The sequence below is a fragment of the Sceloporus undulatus genome, chromosome 2 (genome assembly GCF_019175285.1).
Source record: "Sceloporus undulatus isolate JIND9_A2432 ecotype Alabama chromosome 2, SceUnd_v1.1, whole genome shotgun sequence".
Lineage (NCBI taxonomy): Eukaryota > Metazoa > Chordata > Lepidosauria > Squamata > Phrynosomatidae > Sceloporus > Sceloporus undulatus.
This window is the reverse complement of record NC_056523.1, coordinates 33,795,553-33,811,873: the sequence shown is the minus strand read 5'-3', so window position 1 is coordinate 33,811,873 and position 16,321 is coordinate 33,795,553. Positions and strand designations below refer to the sequence as shown.

The 16,321-nt window shown below is 40.5% G+C and overlaps 1 protein-coding gene across 2 annotated transcripts in view; it reads right to left on the bottom strand.

Annotated features, from left to right (window-relative positions):
- TAFA1 (TAFA chemokine like family member 1) overlaps positions 1-15,836 on the bottom strand; it is a 439,395-nt gene extending 423,559 nt beyond the window's left edge. The window contains exons 1-2 of one of the 2 annotated variants that reach the window (XM_042447959.1): positions 15,117-15,836; positions 11,602-11,722 (exon numbers count right to left, since the gene is read on the bottom strand). In XM_042447959.1, coding sequence (XP_042303893.1) covers positions 11,602-11,719 — 118 coding nt within the window. In that variant the 5' untranslated portion in view covers positions 11,720-11,722; positions 15,117-15,836. The remainder of the gene's footprint in view (positions 1-11,601; positions 11,723-15,116) is intronic. The other variant, XM_042447958.1, reaches the window with a different exon arrangement.
- Between the last annotated feature and the right edge of the window lie 485 nt (positions 15,837-16,321).

Here is a 16,321-nt window from a genome sequence, read left to right as displayed (position 1 = left end):
ATACTGTGACCTGTTTAATTCAAATTTTGTTAGGTCACATTAGGAAGTATCATAACTGTGTGTTTTAGACATAAAACTCCTCAACATGGATCTGATCTTGGCTTGATAGCCTAGTCAGGAGGAAGCTCCTCAACCAAGGGTGGACAAGCTGCAAAACTCCCAAAAGCTGTTCCTTGAACTACTATTTTTCTTTGCAGCTTCCAAAAGCTGTTCCCTGAACTACCCTTTTTCTGACAACAACAACAAAAAAAAAGGAGCATTGGCTCCATGTGAACTTCCAAAGAAAATAAGCAATTCACTTTGCCAACAGGGCAAGGGCCTCCCTGTAATATATAATATATAATATCCTCCAAAATTTCACTGATGAAAACCAGGAAACACATGGACAAGCAACATCAGAGTGTGATAAAAATTATCAAGCTAGGCTTTTGAAGTTTGCTTTTGCCTGAGCTTGCAGGGGATGGAAAGATTTCTCCCTCACCTTTCCCCTCCCTTCTGTTGATTTAATGGAGTGCAAATAACTTTGCACTTTGAATTCATTTTGTAGCAATTGAATTAAGCTGAAAACTAAGAGGAACTGGGAGGAGGAGACAGAAACTGGGATGCTGTAAAGCAGCTAAAAAGGTGGGAGGACAGAAAATTAATCAAAATTGTCTGTCAGGGCAGTTGGAGAATATGCTATATCACAAAATAATTTTCTGGTGTTTTTCCCCAAAGTAAAAGATTTTCAGCCACTTCCACTTTTCTTTTGTTTGTTTCCTTATTTGATATTTTTGACAGTCTATCTGGCCTTCAGAGAGCCCCAGGGGCAGAAAATTTGTACCAGACTCTGTCAAGAAGACATAACACTCCAAGTTCAAATGGTATGGGAAACTAGTTTTAAGAAACCAGGAGATCTTTCATTTAAAAATTGATTTGCTAGGGGGAAATGGTCAGAAATGGCAAAAAGGGAGTGTGTAGGCACATAGCTCATTCCCAATAAATCTAACAAGTCCAGGATCATTACATCTGAATAAGGGTGAAGTCTGTAGTTTGAATAGACAGACACGACCTGAATTGACAGTTACTTGGGAAGTGTGTCTTACTGGTGACCACTGGACTTCCTTCAGTATTAATGCACCCTTAATCTTTGGAAAATGAGGATAGCCCCCTCCCCCACTTTTCCACTCAATTAGGAGCCCATTTTCATACCCAGTTTACATTTTCTCCACCTGGCAAATACTGGACAGATGACTCTTCTCATTTCCCATTTCTACACTTCAGAGGATATGGCAGGAGGAAAGAAACAACATAGAAGCAATGAAAAATATGCATTTAGAAAAAGAGGCATATGGGGATATGTACTTGTATACACACCACATATTCTGCGAGGGATGGACCTTCCATTTTGAGGTATACATTTTATCATATTAATACATGGTGCTTCATATTATTTTGGAAGAAACAGTTCCAAATGGTATCCCCTAACTCTTTCCATTACCCCCTTGTTTAGTGCAAATTTATTTGTTTAAAAATATTTATTAACAACTATTCTGCCTTACAGATCTTCCAGTGTAAAATAAAATGTATTTAAAAATTATTTCAAAATAAACCAGAGTTTGAGCACCCGCTAGAAGTAAAACAAGGATGGAGCCAGACTGATGCCAGAAGGGTTTTCACAACTGAGAGGCTTCCACCAAGAAAGTCCTGTTTGTAACCTTACAAACCTAGCCAGTCAGGTTGGTCAGACACAGAAGAGGACCTCTGTTGAAGATAATAGATTCTGGGAACAGTTGGCAGGGGATGGTCTTTCAAATATCCTGGCTCCAGGTTTACAGGGCATGCATGTGTATATTGTACTCCGTATATTTACTCTTCTTTGTATCCAAGGTCCCACTGGCTAAAACCTCAAAGGGACACTATCCCAAAGCACAATCAGGGATATCTAGTGCCACTGTCAATGCTAGCACAAGTCTGGCTCCAGAAAACAATTCTGTTGATTCTATTTGAAGCCAATGAAAAAGTGAAATCCCCAAAGAAGCCAAAACCTTGCTCTTAGCAATTCTCAGTTTCACCATGACAGAAAGGAAAGGAAACATTAAAAACTGGAGGCGGGGTGCAAACAACAATCAAAACACTAAGAACACAAGAAGAGAAAGGACTGAAACAATATGATAATAAGAGGAAGAACTCATTCATGTCTTAAAAGGAAAACACACCTTTTTAACACAAAAATGAGTTTGTTTTAGGCTGATAATTAAATGCAGCCATCTGAAACAACCAGTACAGAAAACACAGATCTCATCTTTGAGGGAGGAATTTGTAGGTGCTTCATTTTCCTGAGGCCTTAAGCATCAAAGCATACTTTCTTGCAGCACTATGACAGCAACACACAACAACAGCTCAGAGCATTGAAATCCCCTGGTTGACTCACACAGGCTTCAAAATTTGTACTTGGAAAGAGACAGGTTTGCTATGTCCACGTAGGAGAAGTCAACTAGTAGACACTTCACCCATCATTCCTAATGATGAAGTGTTCACAGAACCAGGTCTCAGAGCACAGACCAAGGTTTTAAGGGATTATGGTATGCCTTTGGGTGTGCAAGTGAGGAGACAAAAGGGTGAGGAATACTGGAGATGAAGAGTTTGGAGTTTGTGTGGTGATTTTTGTAAAAAGTTCATGTGGTTTTGTTTTGTTTTGTTTCTTTGAAATTGTTTCAACCCTTTCCCAGATGGACTCTCTGGCTTAGTGTGAGGACATGCACTATCCTTGTGCAATGCTGATATAACAAAAGGAATTGATGGTAGGGTTGCCAAACCTCAGGGCCTGGAACTGAGTCTCCAGTTTTCAGAAGTCGTCTCCAGGTGGGAGGCATGGGTATAGTCTCCAATTTTGGCAGGCTAAGCTTCAGGCAAGAGGAAAGAGCTAGGTGGAAGACTCCACTTTAGCTAGCAAAACAGCAGCTTGCCCCAATTTGCAGGTCTTAAAAAAGATAAGTCTAAATGATCATTTAAACCATAAGGTTTACTTAATGACAGTTTATGGATCCAAAAGGCTTCTCTTTGAAGGAGTTTGCTGTTTGCCACATGGTGTTATGGCAAAACATAATTTTAGTACCATGTTCAAGTGGTGGAATCCCTGCTTAGCCATGGACTCAAGCAAGTCACACCCAGCCAAGGAGAAAGACAGTGGCAGACCCCATCTGAAGAAATTTTGCCAGGGAAAACCTAGAATAGGGTCATCAGAAGTCACACTTGACTTGAAGGCTTGGTTCCAGGAACCCCTGGTGGAAGCAAAAAAATATGGACGGTCATGCCCCATATTATTCAGTGGTGGAGACATGCACACTGACATGTCGACACATCTCGATACATTGACACTCTGACTAATATGGGTGGTGGTGATCTGCTACTGGGTTGCTACCAGTCAGTTGCCTATGAAAAAAATCACGAGCAAGCCATATTGCAATAGCAACAACATCAGCAAGAAGATTTTCAAACACTTGGTAAGCCACAATACACTAGTAGTGGATTTAATTCTGCTCAGTTGGTCACACATTGTACAGGAATGTTTACAGGAGTCATCAGAGAGAGAGAGGGAGAGAGAGGGGGGAGGAGAAGGCTTATAGCATCTCAAAAACATAACAGATATCCAGATTTTGCAAAAAAAAAAAAAATCTTTAGAATGCAAACCATTCTGTCAAATTTCAAACTTAGGAATTGAAACTTAGACATGCCCTTTATGAAAGTCATTTAAGAAAAGGGCTGGGAATCATGCTGTCCTCCAGATATTGTTGGACTGCAACTGCCAGCACCCCGAGGCAGTATAGTTAATAGAGAGGCATGTTGGAAATTACAATCAAACTATATCTGGAAGACCATATGACTCCCATCTTTTTTTTTTTTTAGTTATCTAAATTAGTGACCATCATTAACAGCATGTAGAGGAAGATTTCACAATTGCATGGCACCATCCAGGGAACTACAGACATTCTTTCACAGCTTTGCTCTGTGGCCTAGTTTCCACCCAGCACTTTTTGGCATCAGGAGTTAGCAGCCTTAAGTAAACATCAACAATTCTGAATTCTGAACAATGATCACTGTGATATTTCAGTGTTGTTTGTAGACTGCTGCTGTGTTATTTTATTTGGGACTGAAGCAAAGAAATTAAAACCATTTGTCCTTTTAGTTTATCCATTTTTAGTAAGGCTTACATTTCCCTTCATGTTCCTTGTGCCTTTATTTCTTATATATCCCTTGATAGTTGTCAGTCCTTTGTCGATTTGCTTTTTCCTTTCTGCTACTGGTTTAACATGCTTGTTCAGTTGCTTTACATATATCTTCAGTGACATCATTCTCATTTCCATTCCCTGCATTTTCCGCTGTAGATATTAAAAGGTCCTTTGTACGACCACAGTAGTTTCATGCTTTCCCCCCATTGTATCAGAGCCACCTGTGGTTTTTCATCTTAGTATTGCAGAGCATCGCCTTCACTCTTGGTAATATTTTATGAAACATTTCCATGTGGAAATGAAGATTGCCTAAAGATCTCCTAAATATTGTTTCTTTCATATGCTGTATACTCAGAATATTGAAAAAGGAGATGTTTTCAAAGAGGGCTAAAGCAATTTGCAACAGCTTAAAGACCAAGTCCATTGCCTTCTTTGTAGTTTTCATATAGTGAAAGCAATTATATGAAAATAACATGAAATATTATGTGTTATTAAATTATAATTATGTCCATACTGTCCTCCTTATATAATATCTGGGACATGCCTAAGGACTGGAAATCCTGCTAAGTTACTTGTTTTTCACAAAACAGCTTGTCTCATGAGATTTCCAGTAGAAATAAGCCCTGCTTTTTTTACTGTCAAGTTTTCTAAAAAAGACACAAAATATCTCTGCCCAAAACCTATGTCTTTTCCCTTTATGTAGAAATTCACACACCCATACAAGCACAGAAGGACAGACTGACTGATCAAAAAGATGGAAACAACCCATCCAATACACTTGTCCCTCAACATTTGCGGCTTTGACTTTTGCAGATTTGATTATTCACAGATTTTATTAATAAATTCTCTCTAGAAATATCTAAGTCCTCCAGTGCAACTCTATGGTCAACTTTAACCTAAAGTCACACTGAAGATCCTAGAGATTTCTAGAGAGAACTGTCCACCAGGCATTTGTAGCACCTCCAGCACAATTCTATGGTCAGTGACTGACAGATGTTGACCACGGAATTGTATTGGAGGACCTAGAGATTCATAGAGAGGTATTCTCTCAGGTAAAAACATAGTGTTTTTTGTTATTTGCGGTTTTTCCACATTCACAGGGGTCCTGTGCTGCTAACCCTAGCAAATGTGTAGGGACAAGTGTATTTCCAAGATTCAAAGGTTCATGCAACAAGACAACTGCTATCATAGTTTTGTTACCCAGTATTGCCACAAGGTTTGCAATTTGTGAAGACTGCAGTCTGAAATCAGAAGACTGAGACTTGGAATGACAGCCTTGAAGGAACCAGCTAAGGTTCTCATGTGTAAAGATACATCATTAAAAAAAAGTCAGGTTCATCCACACCATAATATTTCTGATTTCTGTGTACAGTTATGAAATCTGGACAGTCGAGAAGAACATCAACCCATTTGAAATGTGTGTTGGAAGAGAGTTCTCTGTCTACCACAGACTGTCAAAAAGATAATTAATGGACCCAAGAGCAAATCAAGCTTGAACTCTCACTAGAAACTATGACATGACTTATTAGTAGATGATGATGCTAGGTCATTCTACTCAAAATAGTAGGGGCAGGGGGAGATAAACATTGTAACACAGATGAATTAAATCAAGAAAAGTACAGCCCTTCTTCAGGAGGAAGAGGAGCTGCACATTCACATAGCAGCTGGCTTCAGAAGTGGATGACAGCCGGGATGGCTTATTCCCACACCTCCTCCCAAAGGCAGTGTTCAGCAAGGTGGAAAATAGATCAGACAATCATGGATCACCAAGACAGTCTGCTTCTATTCTTAAAGTAGCACAATTGTGGCAGGACATCAGATTAGCATGATAAAGTCCCAAATCCAGAGTTTAGAGGAGCCAGGATCATCCCCACATTTTGGTTTATATTACTGCTGACACTTGGAGGCTGCAGCACCACTTCTGAGATCATCAATGAATGGTTGTGAGCCACTTGTCATTTTAATTAGCAGAGCTATCGGGTATTGTGTGTCATTACAGAAGGCTGTTCCTAAATCCATTTACCTTTTAAGTATGGGAGCTGAGCTAACATCACTGCTGATGGATGGATAGATGACATAACTTCTAGGGACTTTCTGGGAACCCTGACACCTGCCCAAAGATGCTGTTCTAATGCCTGCCCTGCTCTTCTATAACCAAGAGAATATTCTGTAATGGAAATCTCCATAGTGAAGTCGAAGGCTTTCATGGCTAGCATCCATAGTTTTTTCTGTGTTTTTCGGGCTATATGGCCATGTTCTAGAAGAGTTTCTTCCTGATGTTTCACCAGCATCTGTGGCTGGCATCTATGAAATTTCATAATTGATTCTGTGAGTATCCTATAGAGAAACAAAGTGGACGATTTGGAAGGAATTCTGTTAATGTTTCACTTAATTCCAGTTTTTGCTTTACTCCAGTTTTAACCCATAGCCTGTTTATGTTAAGATCGTGTTCAGGGGCCTTGCTTTGGATGAAATGAGACAGGTAACCAGTAGGGGGGGGGAGGTATTTTCTGGGGATGGTTTCCCAATTATGGAACACCCTCCTCTAAGACATTCGTCTGATACTGTCCCTGTGGTCTTTTGAAGGCCAAGTGGATGCCTTTCTATTCACTCAGGCCTTTTCAGTACCCTATTACAGCCTGGGCTTCTCAGTTCTAAGATCTGTGCTTTGATGATGGGGGTTCCTCCCACTTTTATTTTCTGCTGTATTCAAGTGCCTTTGATTTTGTGATAGTTTGTATTTATAAGTTTTTCTGTTCAGCCACACCAAGAACTCTATGTTATGATGTGACATAGCAATATCATCAATCAGTCAATCAGTAATATAGTCCCCAACCTGGATGGATGAACTGGTCTTTTCCTGATTCATGTCACATGAAACTATTTACTCATAAGATTTTTCTGCCTCATTTCTATAGTCATCTGTGATTTTTCTTTAAAAAAATAACATGACTTTTTTGTATTTCTGTACATATCTAATGTTTTAAATACAGTTTCTCTCAGGATGTGCTTTTCCCAAAGCATTTTGAAATGTTTTTTGAACTAAGAACTGTAGCACACATTTCAAAGTGCAAATTTTGATAGAGGGGAACAATTGGAGCAGTATGTGACTCCAAGCAGGAATGTAGTCTTATCCTAATATTATATTTCTGTCCCACCCTATATCAAAAGATCTTGGGGAAATTAAAGTAGCTTAAAACCATAAAAATAATTTAAATGAACTAAATGCATATTAAACATGAATAACATGTTTAACAGATTGTAAACAGTTTAAAACCGAAGAATTGAGATAAATCAACCAGTGTAACTGGCTAAGGAGCACTGACCAGGCTGGGGGATTGCTCTAGGCCTTCAGCCAAACCAGATCTCCTGCTGGTCTTTACAGCCTGGGCCCAGTCACCTCCTATAACTGAAAAGATGGCAGCCATGGCCATACTCAGGAATCCCATTATGCTTCTCACCCTTGAGGGTTCAGTTACTAAGCTATTCTCCACGAGTTGAGGGGCAGTATGCATTACATTTTGGTTCTATACTGGATAATTATTTGCCCTAGCCAGAGTCTGCAAGCATCCCTCTTTTATAGTAAGACAATAGCTAAACAGAAAGATATTTCAGTTTAATGTTACACAGCATGTGGATAACATACACCAAGGTGGCAACAAACCTCTCTGCTGCTTTCCATGAATCTATGGAAATTTGCAGCAAATGACTGTCAAGATGCACAGGTACAGTTTGCTTGTATGCAACCTGCTCTCAAGCTGGATTTTTATTGTTTCATCTCTTTCCATTCCTATTGATTCATATAATACTGAAATGAACTGTGCAGCAGATAGGATGTAAGAAGATATTGGTGCCAATTGGGCAAAGAAAACAAATGCATGATGAGTACCCACAGGCATTTGAACCTTTTCATATCACTAACACTATGAAGCCACAGCTATTTAGAGTAGGAATACATGGTCTGAAAGCTGCACTATAATCAATCTGCACAAATAATGCCCATGATGACATACTCCCTCGAACTACCCTTTCTTGCCATAAACTTTATCACTCCAGTTCAATAGCAGCCACTACTGTGCAGAAACAGTATGCTAGATGGCTTGAAATGGACCAAGCAAAAAACAGAGTGCTGTGGTTCCAAAAATGGAAAGCAACATCGTGTGTACACCACATCCTAGCTTATTTTGCAGGAGCCTATGTTTGAAAAATAACCATGGAATGAAAAACCTTGAAACTCTGTTTCTTTGTTTCAAAATCTCCATGCAAAATGTTGGATTAAATAAATGATACCTCTACACAGCTTCATTTAAAGCTAAGTCCAAGAGCAATAGATATAATTCCACCAAATGGTATGATATTTAATAATAATAATAATAATAATAATAATAATGATTTATTTCTAGCCCGCCCTATCACAGAGAATCCGGGCAGGTTACAACAGTAAAATACATCAAAGATACAATAAAATCCAAGAAGAAAACAATCCCTATACCCACCATGCTCTGTCCTGGTCTTTAAAGAAGATATTTGACTGATGAAAACAAAGATGCCAAGGACCAAGAAAATCCTGTCTTCTTTCATTTTCCTGCACCAGCCAAGTGCAATTGTTTGGAAGGCCTCTTATCTCATACAAATTAAGGACCTCAGGAATGATTATGAAGTGTCGGGACGGCATGGTGATTGTGATGGAAGAATGCTAGACAATGAATTACAACCATTTTTTCCTTCTTAAAAATACAGAAGAAGCCTTCTAAAAACAACCATGTTAAATTAAAAAATTGTGCATTGATTCATCTTCCCACCCCATTTTTATTCACTTATTTTAAATCTCCCATAAACAGTGGCTAACTCAAAGTGGCTATCTTAAAGTAAATGATGTATTCCTGATAATATAAATATGTAGAATAGCAAATTACTTAGGGACTAGAGCTGAATATTTTAAAAGCCCTGTTCCTTTTTATCATTAACACACTTTCATTCCTTTTAATGTACACTTACATTCTACGTCAGACCACAAATGTACAGATACATACAGTATATATACACAATATGTATATTTTTCATCTCCTGACAAACAACTCCCCCCCCCCAAAAAAAAAAAACAGGAAGGAAGGTAAGGAAACCTCTAAGTGTTAATTTCCTAAAGCACCCTCGGTGTCTTGCCCTATCCAGATAGGACAAACTGAATCTATGTGTTACATTCCTGTCAAATTCCACTCATCTGTCAAAGTAGTGGATTATTTCTTGAGAGCCTGGAATTGGCTGCCTTGGATCAGAACACCATCAATCTTACTCATGTAGGGTACAGACTGGCTGCCTTGGAAAGTCTCACAAGAGGAAAAGTCCTGCAGTTCCTAAGCAGGTGATGAGGCAGCTGTAAACCCTTCACTCTGTCTGTATCACAGCCCCTGTGAAAGATATGTCATATTTCCCATTTCTCCGGTACTTTGTATGCGCCCTGTGTCACGCTCTTCTAGCTTCATAAAGAAGGTGATTTTTCAATCTTAGGCAAATGCTGCAAACCACCAGAATGTCTATCCCTCATTTTTTCTCATCATGTCACTTGTTTCAACTGATTGGGCAAAAATGAGATTAGATTTTCCTTTTGACTATTTATTTATTTAGGGGCTTGTTTATCCATTGTGCTGCCACTCGTGTCATTTCATAGACAGACATTCTAGCTCCTTTCTGTTTCTGTAGGTGCATTTGTATACTTTTCTTAATGACTTCCAAAGGAACACATACAAACTGTTCTGCTGCTAACAATTAAAATGGCAACAAGAAAGCAACACAATATACACATTTTATAAAAGTTTGAGACTCAATGTGCAAACCACTGGGATCCACAGGCATTATTGTCATATGAGCATAACTATAAGAATAAAATTCTTGTCTTAATCTTTCCATCCATTCATTAAGACTTTTGTAAAGTCAGATTCTTAGGCTATTACTTTATTTCCTGTATATTAAAAACTCTTAAGACTTAAAAACTGAATCCATCACCTCTTGGAGTTATAGCAGCATTCATAAGGTTTATGGTGTGTGATCTCATGATTGTATCCATCCATGTTACCAAATATGAGAATATTACATGACACATTAAAATTTCATCATTTCATCTGAGGAGAGACAGATTGTAGCTATCTCTTGTTTGTAAAAATTTATTTGTTTGCACTGTTACAAATGCCCACTTCCTGGCTATGTCCTGAATAGTAAACTCATGGAGCAAGTTCCAAAAGGAACAGTCAGCCTTGAAATAGTACACTGTTGATCTCCACTTGAAATATGGCAACCTAATGAAATGCCTTAGACTCAATTTTACTTTAATCAATTTCTGTTACCGACACTCAAAAAATTTCTGCTCCTTCAGCCATTGAGCATCATTGAAATGATTGCATAGCACAACATCAGAAATATTGTTCATGTTATCACAATGGCACACACCTCCAAAACCCACAAGAGCAGTCTTTGACAAATCCTGCTGTTATTAATGCCAACTGCAAGTATTGTAAGAAGAATAAATAGCTTCCTGAGGATAGAAGGGCTTCAAAGGAGTTGGTTTGGCCATAGCCTTAGGCACACGTACCCGGAAGTAAATCCCACTGAACACAGTGTCAGTGTCTGTGTGTGTACTTTTGAGTAAATGTGCATACAATTGTGCTGTAACTTCATTAAAGGTTGTTTTGCCCCTAGCCACCCCAACTCACACACCATGTTCTTGAATACATTATACATATTGCAGTCATTTAATGCATGGCTCTGTTTTCTTTCTTTCTTTCTTTCTTTCTTTCTTTCTTTTTTCTTCCAGCCTTTCCACTTGGACACAATATGCTACATTTTCTCTCCGCCCCCAGCTAATGTGGGCAAGCAGGCTCTTCTGTATGCAAGAACTGATCTTTAATAAGTATATGTGTAGGGGGAGGGAAACCTGTCCCTCAATTGGCAAATGTAAAGCAAATCAGAGTCATCCTAAGTTACATAACTCTACGATTTCTCCACAGGAAAACAAAGGCTTACTGTATTCTCTTTCCACTCACACAAACACTGGTATAATGGAGAAATGATTAAATTATTATCTAAATAGGTTTCCCATGGTGACCCTCCTTTACACTATGAGAAAACCAACCAAATCACATATACGGACACATACAAAGCCCCAAATAGGTAGTGTGTTTCCACACCAGGTGATTAATTATTAAGTTAATGATGGCACCATACAGGATGATAACTTATATAACTTCAGATATCAAACAGAATTTCCCACAGAGAAAAAGGCATACTCATAATACATAACACATACTAACTCATACATGTATCCATTCATCTCAGTTCTCTTTCCAAATGACAAAGCGACTTCATCTGATAATATCCACCATGTGACTGGTCCTACCTGGTCTGTGCAGGTGATGCTGCTGAAATGTATGGTGAAGGGAGCCCTGACAGAGCAGCATGGCACAGGCACTTATCCACAAATACAGGACCCAGGACATTGCAGAGACCATGGCCATTCTCTAAAGGAAAGGTTAGACAAGAATTAGCAATCCACAGCAAGCCAAACCATCTTGTTTCCCCTCAGATACCATTTTGCTTCTGGATCATGTTGGAAGGGGCACACTGGTGGGATACATATACCTTCCCGTCTCTTCCTCCAGGCTGCAGTTGTCATATGACAAAGAGCACATAAAGGGGAGCCGCACACAAAAAAAAGGACGTCTGCTTCTACATTAACTTTTAATAATTCAGAAGTATGCATGAAATTCTCATTAATTTTTGTTATAGTTAACAAAAGCCTAAGTGCTTCTGCTGGAGGTAGGTTTGAGCCTATGAAAGCTCCTGTCACAACAAATGTGTTGGTCTTTAAAGTTCCACAGAACAGTCTTACAACAAAAGCTAAGAAATCTCTGCTATTTATACCTTGAAAAGCTATTTTTGGGGGAAGGGGGGTTGCAGTTACTTATAACTTCAGTAAAAAGAGCTATAGGTTTTCTTGCTTTGTTTTTGGTATCAGATTGACTGCACAACATTGTCAGGCAACTGTTTCAACTGTACCACATTATTAGGCAACTGATTTGACTGATCATTGGGAGGCAACTGATTTATTTTCAAGAGTTAAACCACTCCAGAGCACAGCAACATGACGGTTGCATCCCAGGCCAGCACATGTTATTGCTGCCTGTTGACTAGGCACACCGAGAATCCCAGCTGCAAGTGTCTTTTGCATGTGAAGGTTGCAACTCACAACCTTTACAGAGTCTTACTGCATGCAGAGAAAAACTAATTTGGGCAAGACATTGTAAAGCACATTGTAAATAATAACTTGACTATCTGCACCAGGGTGCATTTTAAAGAGATTCTTCCTTCACAACCCAGCAAGTCTAATACCTCTCTGGTAGGGACTGGATCGTTTTTATCTTCTAAGGTCATTAATTCTTAATTGTAATGTTGTCTGCTGACCAAAGTAATTGTTTCTCAGAATCATGTTCTTCTGACTCCCAGATTTCCCACACACACACACACACACACACACACACACACGTACACACACTTTTCTTGTCTTCAGCACCTAAAGAATATTTGTAAGCTTAGACTGGATTTTAAAGGTAGCAGAGAAGGGGATAAAGATGCTCTTTTCAGAAATCAAACTGAATCAAAATTCTGAAGTACATCGCATGATAGAAACAAGAGATCTCTGCTTGCCAGTGATGAGTGACACATGTCATTGCTCGGTATCACTCTGGAGCAGTGCTTTTCTATAACTGTAGCTAGCATTCTCCCAATGGCTTGTATAACTCTCTCTGTGTGTGTATGAGATATCCCTAAATTTCACAAGTTTAACACCCCTGCCTTGAAGCCTTTGAGAATTGCCAGATTTTTCAAGGCTTCGCTGTGTCTGAATTGTCCAGTTCTTTTAACAACACCTTCTGCTGCATTTCACATTGCCAGATTAATGAAACTTCAGGCACACTCCTCCGTCAGCCAATGACAAGATAGCATTTTATATCTAATAATCCAATCATCTATACATCATTCCCTACCACCACCTACCCACAACACCGGCCCCCACCCAAAGGAAGGGAGAAAAGACTCCCAAGCCCAAAGGAACCTCTTTTCTCATGCTAAAAGGACTCTTTCATTTGCATGGAGGTTGGGCTTCCCCTACAAAGAGACTCAGAGAAGTGACCCATTGTTGGAAGATGTTCAGGATGAAGAGCCACCTTGGTGTGGGTCAAGTGCAGGCAAAAACACTATTGGTAGCATCACCACCATAATTACTACTCTTGTTCTTTCTCTCACAGTGTACTAGACATGATGATGATGATGGTGCTCATGATATGATCGTAACACTGTTAATAATATTATTACTGACATGATCTCAGTAAACTGCACCTTTCAATGAGGGAAAGGAAAATCTATTGGGATCAAATGCAACTTTTTTTTAATTCAAAAGGGAAACATAATTAACTGAAAAATAGGAAAACATAGTTGTTCGCAGCAGGATGCTGCTTCATTTCATTTCTCTGTGTATGTGATATACTTATCTGATCTATAAATACTTGTTCTCCCTGCTGTTCACTTTTGTGTATGTTATATCTCTTTCTTCCTCTTTCTCCACATTGTGTGTGTGTGTTAGTGTGTGTGCACATCTAAACAGGCAGCTTTCCTTTACAGCCTTCTGATTCCTTCCACCCTACCAACAAAACATCCCATGAGACAAACTCTCCCCTTTCCACATTCCAAAAATGAACTGTCCTGATGTCTGAAGACAAGTGCATCATCATCATCGTCGTTGTCATCATCGTCAAAGAATCATAGAGTTGGAAGAGACCTCAAGGGCCATCCAGTCTAACCCCCTGCCATGCAGGAACTCTCAATTAAAGCACCCCCAATAGGTGGCCATCCAGCCTCTCCTTAAAGACCTCCAAGGAAGGAGACTCCATCACTCTCCAAGAAATTAAAGAGAAAGGGGGGGGGGGGGGCCCAAGTTCCACCAAAGACAATGGCATAATAAAATGGTGCCCCTTCTATAAAATGGAAAAAATCAAGGCTTGCCTTTTGGAATGTATACAGTTTAAAAATATTTTCCAAGCTGTGGATGCTTGAATCCATGGATAAAAGAATCCGTGAATATGGGGGGCTGACTTGTACTAAGCAAAGGAATGTTCAGATCACCCCTGAACTTTCAAAAGAGCCTAGCAAGTGAAGCTAAAGTTTGAAGTAAAGGTTAAAATAGAATCATAGAATCATAGACTTGGATGGGACCACAAGGGCCATCCAGTCCAACCCCTGCCCATGCAGGAAATCTCAATCAAAGCATCCCTGACAGATGGCCAGCTGATTTAGGTTCTTGTGCTGATCTCTAGGTTCTTATGCTGATCTCTCACACACATTCACACACACTCTGTGTATCCATTCCTTTTCCTTCCTAAGCATTCCCCTTAACTCTGGTCCCTTAGAGGCCCACTTTCAAGCCCTCCTTCCATCCCCCTTTGCAAGCAAGGCTTGGAAGAGCTGCTTTGCAGCTTGGGCTGGTGCAAAACCTCCAAAGCCTTGCCCCGCTTGTCTTCCCTTCCCTGTGTAATTTTGTTTGGCCCAAGAAAGGCAGGGTGGCCAAGGGTCCTCTTTTTCCCCCAGCACCTGTCCTCCATTTCTACCTTCCCTCCAGGAAGGAGGCCAAAAGGTCCTCCATTCTGAGCAGGACTTAAGCAGCATGCATTTTCTTTTTTGATAGGTCTATATGAGTATTTAGAGCTTTTTCCTTTGCGCATGCCCTACATCTTTTTTTTCCTGGACTGTCCTCCACTTGTAGGTACCTTGACATCCAGGACATAACTACTCCCCTCCCCTGCATTGAAGGTAACCCACTCTCTTGTGGATGCTGGGAGCTGCAGTCCTTTTTTGCCTTACCTGAGTCTTCCAAGCCAGAGCAGAGAGCACCAGGAGCTGTCATTGGAAAAGCTTTCAACACTGGGACAGATCCATTGGCAGCCCAAGAAGGGAAAGAAAACAAGAAAGAAAAACGAAGGAAGGAAGGAAAGAAGGAAGGAAGAAGACAAGGAAGCAAAAACAAAACAGCTTCAAGGAAAAACAAAAAGAAGAAGATGAAGAAAGAGAATCAAAATCTTCCTGATTAGGCTTCCCTTGAAGAGGAACCTCTCCAAAATGTGATCCAGGCTTCCTTCTGATTGTGGAGGCTGGGAGTTGTCTTCTTCGGCTGTCAGAAAAGTCGCCAAGGCTGGAAAGGTGGCCAGCTGATCATCTTTGCTTTTCTTTCTTTTCCCTCCCTTTCAATCCTCTTGCAAAGGATCGGGAGGCGATGTTGCAATGGCACCCTCTTCCTCGCCTTCCCTTCTTTCTTTCTTCCTCTCTTTCTCTCTCTTCCTCCAATGCAACATCAGAGGGGTCTCAGGGAGGACGGGAGGGAGGCAGGCAAAAGCCCCGATCGTCTACTACACAGTACGGAGGAAGGACCGATCGCCTGGATCTCCATCCCTCGCTGGCTGGGCAAAGTCTGGCATGGCTCAAAGGGAGGGGAGCTGCTCACCTGCCAACGCCTCCTCCTCCTTCTCCTCCTCCTCCTTTCCCCAGAGGAGGAGGCTGTCAAAGGCTAGGCATGCAGGTAAGGCCAGCCTAAGTGGAGGCCAGCCAGATCAGGCTCTCTCGCTCTCTGCCTTCAGCCTCCCTTTGACATCTAAGGCAAGGATGCAAAGATATAGCCCTGTTAGTCTGTAGGATCAGTCTTGTTGCACCTTTGAGACTCCCTGAAAGAAAAAAGTTGGCAGCAGGAGGTTTCCTGGACTACATGCATCAGAGGAAGTAGATTGAAGTTCCTGCTGCCCACTTCTTTCTTTCAGTGGGTCTCAAAGGGGCTCCAAGATCTAAGAAAAGGGAGAGAGAGAGAGAGAGAGAGAGAGAAGAAAGAGCACTCTTGAATGATGAGCCTTTTCCATGAAAAGATGAGCCATTTTGGTCAGCCCTAGCATCGCATGAGGCACCCCCAGGTGACAGGTTGCCACAGCCTGCTCAGCCCATCTGCTTGAAGGGTCCAGTGCTATGTCAATGTGGAGTTTTTCGCATGAAAGAGATCGGGAGTTTATCCCATGAATATCCCA